The sequence below is a fragment of the Episyrphus balteatus genome, chromosome 2 (genome assembly GCF_945859705.1).
Source record: "Episyrphus balteatus chromosome 2, idEpiBalt1.1, whole genome shotgun sequence".
Lineage (NCBI taxonomy): Eukaryota > Metazoa > Arthropoda > Insecta > Diptera > Syrphidae > Episyrphus > Episyrphus balteatus.
The window spans coordinates 131,247,920-131,260,351 of record NC_079135.1 but is presented as its reverse complement, the minus strand read 5'-3'; the positions used below and the strand labels follow the sequence as shown (position 1 = coordinate 131,260,351).

The 12,432-nt window shown below is 28.7% G+C and overlaps 1 protein-coding gene across 1 annotated transcript; it reads right to left on the bottom strand.

The window, feature by feature from the left end:
• Window positions 1–2,037: 2,037 nt before the first annotated feature.
• LOC129909768 (nose resistant to fluoxetine protein 6-like) lies at window positions 2,038–9,283 on the bottom strand. Its single transcript, XM_055986838.1, has 5 exons — window positions 9,023–9,283; window positions 8,774–8,958; window positions 2,695–2,821; window positions 2,290–2,631; window positions 2,038–2,232 (listed from the first exon to the last, which is right to left on the bottom strand). Exons 1-5 carry the CDS (start codon window positions 9,209–9,211, stop codon window positions 2,038–2,040), a joined length of 1,038 nt encoding a protein of 345 aa, XP_055842813.1. The 5' UTR covers window positions 9,212–9,283.
• Between the last annotated feature and the right edge of the window lie 3,149 nt (window positions 9,284–12,432).

The window sequence follows — 12,432 nt, the reverse complement described above, 5'->3', positions numbered from 1 at the left end:
GAAATTTACAAAATTAATTTTTTTTTTATTTCTTACATAAGTACCTACCTAAAAATTTTTATTCCTTTCTAGCAATATATTTTTTAGAAAAAATTACAAAAATTGTTCAGTAAAGCAAAAAATAAGCTTTCTGCATCATTATTTTTGATTTTAAGGCAAGAAAAACAGTCAAAAAATGAATCTCGCTAGCGTAATTTTAAAAAAGAGTTAGCAAATTGTTTTTATACAAAAAAATAAGCTTTCTGCATTTTTTGTTTTAATTTTCTAGCCCGTTTGCAATTTTTCACTTTTTGAGCCAATGTAGTTAAGACTTTAAACTTTAAAGGTATAACTACAACTGCCAGTTTTTGCAAAAAGTCAAAAAGTGATAGATTTCAAACTCATTTTGTGACAGTTTTTACTACGACAAAATACAAAATAATGGTGTTAAAAGCTTATTTTTTGGTTTCCAAAAACAAATATTTCTAGAAAGAAATAAAATTTTTTACTTATGTAAATTCCCCACTTTTTACTTTTTAGGTGATTGTAGTTAAGGCTTTAAAGGTATAACTACAACGACCACTTTTTTCAATAAGTAAAAATGTGAAAATTTTCAAACTCATTTTGTGACAGTTTTTCCAACCTCAAAATTATAAATAATGATGCAGAAAGCCTATTTTTTGGTTTGGAATTTGAAACAGGTTGAATTGAATCGCAAAATAAAAGGTGCAAACACAATGCATTAAGGCGATTACACTTTGCATGTTCTTTTTCGATACTTTTTTTACGTAGTTGAGCGCAGTTAAAACGAAGTTCAACAATATCTAAATCAGGATTGATATATATCAAAAAGTAGGTAAGTAGGTCTCTCAGAACCAATATGATAAAAGATTGCAGTTTTTGTCTTCTTTGGACAGAACCACAAGTTTTCGTTTTGTCTCCAATTTGTTTCCTCATTATTATTGGATAATGATTTGCTTTTTGCAGCTTCTAATCGCAACCGATTTATTTGATGACGAAAGAGTCCTCCCCGTTTTTTATATTTGTTTCAAAATGGATAAACCATATCAAAGAAAAAAATTTTCAATGTCACGTTTTCGAAATTTTGATTTTTCTAAACTATCAATTATTTAGTATTCTTGATTTAAAATAAAATAATGTAGGTTCGATACTTACAAGGTAAAACTTGACGACTTGGCAATTGCCTAATTATCTCTCGAGCATCCACAACACACTTCTTTGAGCTATATTCCTTGGAAGATATTATTGGCGAACCATCAAGTAAATCATTATTATTGACGATTTCTCGAATGAAAATTTCACTTAAAATATCACTTGAAACTGTTACATTGTTCACAACCGTTAGTGAATCTATTCCAATAATAAGTAAACTAATGAATACGAATAATGAAAAAATATTTTTTATCATATTTAAAAATTAGGTTGGTTTCAACTTAAAACGAAATATAGACCTTAACTTTTCGTCTACCATTTGCAGACTAATTAACAACTTAAAATTGCTTTAGATTTTATTTAAATATGCTCTCTTTATATTCAAATAATAAAACTGACCTTTTAATTAACTACTATTAAAACAAGATAAAAATAGCTTATCTTTATTCGATATCGAAAGAACAACTATATTTGTACCGAATTCAATGTTTTAACCACGTCACGTCGGTCGACGTCAAATCAGTTTTTTTTTTACGAGGTAGTAAAAATGTATTTATCTTTTCCAAATTTTAGCGCCCTTTCTGATATCGTTTGATTTTGTTGGAAAAACCATCTCTTTGTTTTATTATTTTTGGCGATATTGTTTGATAACACCAAATTATTTAGAAATAAAAGTCAATATTGGAAAACCGAAAACAGCTCTAACCAAAACTTTTTTTTTAACCCAGTTTGGTACCAACCTGTCACTCTGTTGAAATGCTCGCGTTACAGAATAGTCCAAATTTTGAGTAAACCATTAAAATAAAACAACACTTTCCAAAATATTAAAATATATTTAAAAAAAATAAATATTATAGATAACATTAAACTTATTCTATATTTCATTCAGAAATTCTTGTTAGGCATCTGAAGACGGAGATCACGTTGCATTGTTTGTTGATTTTGCAAAATATTACTAGTTTCTGATTTTCTTCGATTGAATAGGAATTTTTCCAACACCAAAACTGGTGATTCAAAAGTCAATGTTACAATTATAGCCGCCATTAATGAAATTCCAAAACATCCCAAAAATAGAAGAATCTAAAAACAAAAAATCCAATAATATAAAATAGAAGTAAAATTGTTTAAAAATAAAAAAAAACAAACCAAATTATAGTTTGAATAATGCAATTCTGTACGAATTTTTCCAAAATTAATTCTCACAACTGTCATATGAATTAAATACAAGGAAAATGTCAAACGTCCCAATGGTTGCCAAAAAGGATGTGACAAAAATGTATTAACTACTCCACCGAATCCAAAATGACAAGCAAATACAATCCATGTTAATGCAATTGCCCATGAAACACGTTTCCAAGCTTCGTAAAATGCAGCTTCTAAAACAGTTCCCTCCATATTGGCGTTAATTGTGAAATATGGACCGAATATTATGGCTATGAGGATGGAGAAACTTATTAACCAACCTAAAATTTGAATTTTCTACAGAAATGGAAAAATAAGGATTAGAATTTGATTTCTTCGTAAGATTGGATTTTAATTTACCTTTGGTGGTCGTATGGTATTGTTTCGGTTGATATGCATGAAATAACCAAATCCGAAACCAACTATCCATGGTGGACATCTTGTGTGAGTTGGAATATAAGTTAGACTCCATTCTGCTGGATAAGTTCTGTATAATAAAAACAGAAATAAATAATAATAATGGAATGAGAGAAGATTTATGATCTACAATTAATTAATTTCATCATTTTGTTAATCGAACTCCTCCCTTTTTCAAAATTCAGCGTTTTACAAATCAAATTCACCCTTTTGCAAATCAAATGTTTTTTTTGCAAACGAAATGCTTGAACTTATCAAATAACTCACTTTTTCCCTAAGACCTCTCAAAAATAGTAACTTCAAATAGCTTATATCTTGAGTTCTCTCTATCAGACATTTAAGACTGAGGTCTTCTGACTTAGAGAAAATGATTGCACATCGGCTTCTATAATTTAAATGTAAAATAACACGGTGTTACAAAAATGAGGTTTTAAAATATACGCGGGCGGAGACCTATCAGGTTTTGTAGAGCTAGTCGCACTGAATACGAAACGGTATTTGAAAATCCCCTAACACCCCCAAAATCTGGAGTTACGGGCAAAAAACGGTTTTTTGGACCTTCACCCATTGAAAAAATTCTAGCTTCGACAATTTTTTACCCATTTTCGATTTTTTTACAGTTTCTGATAGAAGATAAATATACCTTTTTAACAATGTATAAAACATGTAACTCGGTTAAACCACTTAGAATTTATAAGATGTCAAAGTTCAAAAATTCAATTTTTTTTGTCATTTGCCGAACTTCGGCATCAATTTAAAGTATATGTTTTCAAAACAACATGCTATTTAAAAAATATATTCTAAAACTATATCTATTTCCCAATTGATCGAGGTATTTTTTATGAAAATCACTTCAAAATTGGCTTAGAAAAAAAAATTTTTCGATTTCAACCCAGATACAGAAATTCGAACTTTTAGGTATAGAACAAAAACCTTGTTTCGGCACGTAGTAGGATAAGTTAGGCGCCAGAATTTGGTGAAGGGTTTTTGTAGAGGAGCTCAATACAAACATTTTTTTCTTTGGGAGGGGGGTCTATCTCCCCCCGTTTAGGTGGGAGGGGCATTTTTCTAAAAAAAATTATCAAAATAAAAAAAAATTATAAAAAAACAACGGCAACACTTACAGTAATAAATGATACCATTTCCAAAAGGCAAAATTATGCATTTGATTCTAATTTTTAAATCAATATAATATTACCAATAGTTTTTGAAATAATCGATTTCAAAGTTAAAAATAGGGGAAAAAATTTTTTTAAAACTCATTTTATACTACTTTTGTCCAGACTGTGAATTTTAGTAAAAAAAATTTCTCACACAGAAAACTGCCCCAATTGATTCCTTATCGAACCGTGAAAACTATATGTTTCTATGTCTTCTAGTTTTTGGAAAAATTGAAAAATTATTTTATCAGATTTTTCTTTTTTCAAAATATTTTTTGTTTTTATTTGTTTTTATTTTTCAATTTTATCAAAAACTAGAAGACATAGAAACATATAGTTTTCACTGTTCGATAAGGAATTAATTAAGGCAGTTTTCTGTCTAAGTAATTTATTTACTAAAATTCACAGTCTGGACAAAAATAGTATAAAATGAGTTTTAAGAAATTTTGTTCCCCTATTTTTAACTTTGAAATCGATTATTTCAAAAACTATTGGTAATATTATATTGATTTAAAAATTAGAATCAAATGCATAATTTTGCCTTTTGGAAATGGTATCATTTATTACTGTAAGTGTTGCCGTTGTTTTTTTATAATTTTTTTTTATTTTGATAATTTTTTTTTAGAAAAATGCCCCTCCCACCTAAACGGGGGGAGATAGACCCCCCTCCCAAAGAAAAAAATGTTTGTATTGAGCTCCTCTACAAAAACCCTTCACCAAATCCTGGCGCCCAACTTATCCTACTACGTGCCGAAACAAGGTTTTTGTTCTATACCTAAAAGTTCGAATTTCTGTATCTGGGTTGAAATCGAAAAATTTTTTTTTCTGAGCCAATTTTGAAGTGATTTTCATAAAAAATACCTCGATCAATTGGGAAATAGATATAGTTTTAGAATATATTTTTTAAATAGCATGTTGTTTTGAAAACATATACTTTAAATTGATGCCGAAGTTCGGCAAATGACAAAAAAAATTGAATTTTTGAACTTTGACATCTTATAAATTCTAAGTGGTTTAACCGAGTTACATGTTTTATACATTGTTAAAAAGGTATATTTATCTTCTATCAGAAACTGTAAAAAAATCGAAAATGGGTAAAAAATTGTCGAAGCTAGAATTTTTTCAATGGGTGAAGGTCCAAAAAACCGTTTTTTGCCCGTAACTCCAGATTTTGGGGGTGTTAGGGGATTTTCAAATACCGTTTCGTATTCAGTGCGACTAGCTCTACAAAACCTGATAGGTCTCCGCCCGCGTATATTTTGAGTGTTACACCGTGTAATTGACGATTCAAAACATGTACATACTTTGAATAAGGTGAATTTGATTTGCAAAGAAAAAAGTTTAATTTGCAAAACTGTAAACTTATTGTAAATAACATATATTACAAAGAATATAGGACAAAAAGAACCAAAATATTACTTGAGGAATTTCAATAAAATGCACAACAGTCTTACAATAAAAAAACCAACCAAAACAACATTATTGAATAATTCATTCAGACATTTGTCATAGTTAAAATCTCAGTTTGAAATTTCGACATGTTTGCCTTTAAGGGGGGAAAATCCCTCTGGACGACAGCTTTTTAAATAATTTTTTTTGGAAAACTGAAAGCATTTATTGAAATTTGGAAAAGTATGTGATATTATTGACATTATGAAGAATTGATAAAATTTTTTTTAAGTACAAAAAAGTTTGCGCCGTGCAATGCCGAGGCCAAGAAAACTATTTAAAATCAAAAATGAATTTTTTTTTCCAATAAAATATATTTATACACATTGCATGAACCTAAATTTAGTAAAAAAAAGTGTAAAATAAAAATTAGAGACCAAAAAAACGAAAAAACTTAATGTTTTTTTTATAACACTGGTCAACAAAATTAAACTTTTTTTTTGTTACAGAAACCAAGGTATACTTTTCTATAGGATTTTGGTGTGCTGAGCTCAAATCCGAAGTCAAAAAAATTCTATCACATCACGTTTTTGAGATAATCCCGTTAAAAAATCGAAAATGCCGCTTTTTTACCAGTTTTCGAGATTATTTCTTAGCTTTTGGTTATTTGTTTTAAATAAATTTGTAATGGTATGTAATCTTTTAAAAATCTCTTATCTTCTTTGAGAAATCTGAAATTGAAATCAACGTGTTTTGTATATCTCATGTTTATTTACTTTTAATAGCGAATCTCGAAAAGTTCTTTGCCAATCGCTTTCAAATTTTGACACAACGTTCCATTTAGAATCTTGCAAGTTTTTATATTTGCGAAGGTGGTGAATCGCAGTGAGATACATCAAAGCGTGACCGTGTCAGATACTTATACTAAATAATTACTAGTGAGAAAAATATAATTTTTTTCTTGTTAAAAACAAGATAAGAACTTACTGGAATGTAAATGAAACGTTGTGTCAAAATTTGAAAGCGATTGGCAAAGAACATTTCGAGATTTACTATTAAAAGCAAATAAATATGAGATATACCAAACACGTTGATTTCAATTTCAGATTTCTCAAAGAAGATAAGAGATTTTTAAAAGATTTAAACGGATTTAGAAAGACAACATTTAGTTCTATTAGAAACCGTTACAAATTTATTTAAAACAAATAAATAAAAGCTAAGAAATAATCTCGAAAACTGGTAAAAAAGCGGCATTTTCGATTTTTTAACGGGATTATCTCAAAAACGTGATGTGATAGAGTTGTTCTGACTTTGGATTCGAGCTCAGCACCCAAAAAACCTATAGAAAAGTATATCTTGGTGTCTGTAACAAAAACCTTGTTGACCAGTGTAAACAAATTGTTAAAAAAAATATTTATTGTAAACATTTTATTAAACTTTTAGGTTCATGCAATGGCCAATAAATCAAAGAGTAATTTGCAATTTATTTCAAGTCGATAGCTTCATTAGTTTTTGAGTAACGTTGCACGGCGCGGAAAAAAAACGCGTTTCGAGGAAAAAGTCTTTAAAGTTTTCGTTTTCGTACTGTGGTAGGTTCGTAGGGTATGGGTTTCGGGACTATCTAGGGGCTTTTGAGGCTTCATTTAAGGCTTAGACCACTGAAAATAGTTTCTTCGGTTGATAAATGAATTTATTAGGCAAAAAAAAAAAAAATTAAAGCAAAAATAAAAATTTCCAGAGGGATTTCCCCCCTTAAGAAATTCTGACTTTTTTTGTAGGCATCGTAGAAATATTATTGAAGCTTCATATAAAAGGTGAAATAATAAGCTTTCAGATGGTATACACTTTCTTATGAGTTGTCATATAAAAAAATTGATTTAATGGTGTTAGAAGATAAAAAAGATTATTTTTTTTTGTTTTTTTTTTTTATGAAAATTGATTGGTTTCAAAAAATTCTAGCTCTTTTTGTAGATGTCGTGCAGACATGGTTAATCTGAAACCTCAGGCTTTCAGATGGTATAAAATGTATTTATTTAGAAGATAAAAAAAGTTTGATTTTTTCACTTTTTTTCATGAAAAATTATTGGTTTCAATAAATTATTTTGATACCTTTTACGCAATTGTAAAAATCTAGGTATGGCTGTATTCTTTAGAAGAAATATTAAACTCTTTAATGGGGTATTTTGTTTGTAAGCTTTTCATATAAAAAATTGATATAATGAGAAAAGAAAACAAAAGGTAATTTTTTTTAGCTTTTTTTTGAAAATTATGATTGGATTCAAAAAGTTTTTCCGTTTTTCTACAAAAAAATACAGATAGAAAAAATATATAAGGTCTTAGTATTAAGCATAAGAACTTTACTATAAGAATTATTACACTGGTTTACAAGGGTTTTGTTGCCAAAACAAAAATACACTCTTCTGAAGGTTTTCGGTGTGCTGAACTCAAATCCGAAGTCAGAAACAACTAATCAGCTCCCGTTTTTTGAGAAAATAACGTTAGAAAATGCAATAAAACGTTTTTTTGAGTTTTTCGGACCTTATTCTTTTGTATAAGGAAAATTGTTTGAGCATATTTAGTTACGGTTTCTATAAGAACTTTTCCATTTTTCGAAACCTGTTTAAATCTTTTCAATATCTTTTGTATTGCCCGAGATATCTTAAAATGAAGTAAGTGGGTTTGGCTTCATATATCATAAAGGAGATAATGACGTTATTAAATTTATAAAAATACCAAACAACTGAGGATATCTCGGGCAGTAAAAAAGATATCGGAAAGATTTAAACAGATTTAAAAAGGTGAAAATAGTTCTTATAAAAACCGTTACTAAATATGCTCAAACAATTTTATTTTTTTTAAAAGAATAAGGTCCGAAGTACTGCATTTTCTAAAGGTAATATTTCAAAAACGGGAGCTGGTGAATTTTTTTTGACTTCGGATTCGAGTTCAGCACAACGAAAACCTTCAGAAAAGTATGTTTTTGTTTCGGCAACAAAAAAAATGTTTAATTTTGTTAACCAGTGTTATCTTAGAATTTTTTTTACATAAAAGGTGACAAATAAATCATTTTTAGATAAATTTTTTTGAACAAGAGCACACAACCTGTTTTCTTATGACTTTATCAAGTAAAATTATCGTCCGTAGGCCGACTTTACAGACAACCACCTTATTTAGCAGAAAAAATTCTTTTCTCCATATACTGGAGATGAACTCCAATAATCGTGTTTAACTCGTCTTTGATAGATCATTTCCGAAGATCTGTATAGTTCTATAGTTGCTGATAACCCATACAGAAGATGGTTTACCTGCTTTGCAGACTCACGTCAAAAGACTTTCCCTTTTCACGATTATCCTTCTGCAAAAATCAATCAAAAACTGGCCACTATACAAAGAAAATAAACAGCAACAGTCACCTCACTCTCCTGACACCCTAGTTTGAAACCTTTTAAAGCAATGATAAATCTTAAACTTACCCAGTAATAAGACTCGTAAATTCTTTGGATATGTAAACAGCCATAACACATCCAATAGCAGTTATACACATAATAACCAAAACAGGTACAAATTTCTTTCCCCATTTCCACATTGGAATCAACAGCAGTGGTGAAAGTACATAAAGTTGAAAATCAACTGCTAAATACCAAGTTTGATCAAAACACTGCAAAGATACAACATAATTTCTTTAAGTTTCATTTAAAATTTTCAAAAATTCTTAAACTTACAGTTGATACTCGAAAATAATTCGAAATATATAAAAGAATTGGCCACCAATTACTACTGTCACATTCATTCTTCTCTAATGATATGTATTTAAACGGTCCATCATACAACAATTCATTGATACTGAAGGCAAACAGTAATACAGCTCCAACAACTGGTGTCAAACGGATGTAACGATGGACATACATCATGAGAATATTAAGTTTTCCATTTCTGAAATGATACTATTAGACTTATGTAAGGTTTAGAGTTTTCTAACTTACGTCCTATCAAGTTCTCGGAATCCCAACCAGGCTACCAAAAGACCACTGATGAAAAAGAATGAATCAACTGATACTGTTCCATGAAGAATATGCATTGACCATAATTCCCTAAACCACTAGAAATAGTCAAAAATTTGATATGAAGAAGTTTGTTTGTCAGCAAACTTGCTTACCGTTAATGAGAAAGCAGTATTAATAGCTGGAAATAACGCACTTGTCATATAAGTGTGACAATAGATTACCCAAGTCATCGATAGAACTCGAATTCCAGTGAGACAACTTATTGAATTTGGTGATTTATCAAGACTTATTGCAAAGAGTTTTTTCCCATTTGTTAGCACCGAAAATGCCAAAAGAACTGGTATTGGTGATTCTGGAAAATTAGAAACATTTATTAATTTTTTTTCAAACTTTTTTAATAGTTGATAGATTTACTTTGAAAATACGTAGTGAAGAAGTCATACAATGAACTTAATAACAGCAATCCAGCAAAAATCGAAAAGACAATTCTGAAATTCAAAAAGTTAAACATTTTTAAGTTCTTCCATTTCTTCCGAAAACTTACATTCCAACAATATTTATTGTCTCATAGGAATTACTTCTTCCTTCGGTACATCTTGAGACTGTAAAATCAGTAAGTACGCCATGTGGAATACGTTTGGCAGCTTGTTCGAAAACATATTCCAAAAATCTCGGACTACAACTGTTCGGAACACAAATTCCAATATTTATTCCACTTCTATCTTTTAGGCTGTATTTTGATTCAGTTGGCGGTGCACCCCATTCGGGAATTCTGGCTTCTCTAGCTATTGGATTTTTTAAAGGAATCTTGACAAAACAGTGTTGACCATCTACGGTACCGGTGATACCAGTTAAATTCACCGATGTTTTGACACATTGATCAAAGTCTCCGATTTCGTAAGTATTTCCTGATAAGATTCCTGATGGAAATTTACCCCATGAATCGATAACTAGAAGAAACAAGAAAAAAAAATGTAAAATCATTATTTTGGTAAGTGATAACATTCAAGTTCTTTAACCTCTTCCTCAAGTTCTAATAATTTATTTTGAGTTGAGTTGAAAATAACTTATTTCTATTATAGAAATCGATTAATATCTTTTATTGTACTGGCGTCACTAGACAGAAGTTGTTAAAAAATTGTACTTTACTATTCTATTAACAATAATTTCATTTCCTTTGATAAAATAATTTAGTTAAAAAGTTTTTAATGGCCAATAAATACATATTATGCCATGGGTTTTTCTGAAAGCTAGAAATAGGGACATTGCATGGGTTAGTTAAATGTTATTGCTGTTTGTTTTGGTCTTTGAAAATCTTGACGGTACAAAAATCTTCTATAGCTTATTTGAGAGATAATAACCTAAAATTAAATACTAATGAAGGATTTAAAAAAAATTCAGTTATTAAATAGGGTAAATAGGGGTAAATCAAAATTGCAAAAAAGTGTCTTATGTTTAAACGTGACGTTGTAGAAAGTAGAGTATTTTTTTAATCTATCGATAAATTTACTGTATAGCTGACAAAGGTATTGAAAAAATTCTAGAAATATCAAAATCAAGTTATAAAAGTTTTTTTTAAGACTGTGTGGTTAATCTTTGCAGAGTAGTGATTGTAGGTAGGGGAAATTTAAAAAATATCATTCAAAAGATAATGACAAAAAATTAAGCGATTTTTTTCTAAGTCTCTGCGTTTTGAAATATGAATTTTTGAAAAACACCTACTTTTTGAGGGGTGTTTTTGGAGTTTTCAAAAAATCTCAAACTTATAGGACATATAGGTTATGGTTATGCATATGCAATAAATTGGTAGGTATTTTAAAATTATTTTTGACGCAATAAAGGGAAATACAATTTTTTTGTCCCAAGTTTTTTGACCGTTTTTAACCTTTTTTTATTTTAATCTTTTTTTCTTCAACAGATAAATGAATAAATACCTTAAAACACCTGTGGAGAGCTGTTGCCCATTACCAGCCACAAGTGTGAAAAGTACCGTAATCCCAGTTTGAAATGTCGACATGGTTGGCTTTAAAAAGTTCTTACTTTTTTTGTAAGCATCGTACAGATATGATTATTGCATCATATTAAAGCTGAATAAATAAGCTTTCAGATGATGTAAAATTTATTATAGATTGTCATATACAAAAATGGACTTTAAAGTAATTGAAGAAAAAAAAGCTTGATTTTCTTGCTTTTTTGATGAAAATTGATTGGGTTCAAAAAATTCTAGTTCTTTTTGTGGATGTCGTACAGACATGATCAATTTGAATATTTTGAGCTGAATAAATAGGCTTTTAGATGGTATAAAATTTATAATATCTAGATTGTTACATACAAAAATGGATTTTTGAAAGTGGAAGTGATTTATTCACTTTTGTCATGAAAAATGATTGTTGTAAAAATTTTAGTAAGGTTTTATTCTTTAGAAGAAATATTAAGTTTTTTAATGGTATAATTTTTTTTGTAAGCTTTTCATAAAAAAATAAATTGCACGACTGGGGTCGCACGTACTTGCTCTTATGCTTAAAGTAACTATAATGTTAAAGCTTTTTATTCAAGAAATTTAAAATTCGATATTTTGAAGAAATTTCATAAGTAGTATAAAAAAATTAAATCTGTTTTTATAATTAATAAAACTCCGTTTTAAAATATCTTAAAAAAAAAAACGAATATGCCATTTTATTTCTCGTATAAAAAGGTATTTTTAGAAAAAAAATTTTGAAAATTGTAGGAGCCGTTTTTTAAAAAAATAATTTTTTATATATAAATTTTTTTTAACATTTTTCAAAAAAAAAGTTGGTATGCCATTTTGAAGAAATAATTAATTTACACATAAAAACTAAATTTCAAAATTTTTCATTGATCCGTTTTCATAAAATTGATTTTTCAAAAAAAAATTTTGAAATATTTTTTAAAAAACCAAAAATGCGTTTTTTGAAAATTTTCTAAAATTTTAATATTATCTTTACTTACACACTTCTGTATAAAAATTTTCATTTAAATCGGGTTAATTTTGTACGAGATATTCAGAAACGAAAAAAACCGTTCTATGACAGGTACCGTTAATAACGGTACAAAAAATATTTTTTTTATTTAAAAAGTTGGCCCTTATGTGTAGTATTACACACAAA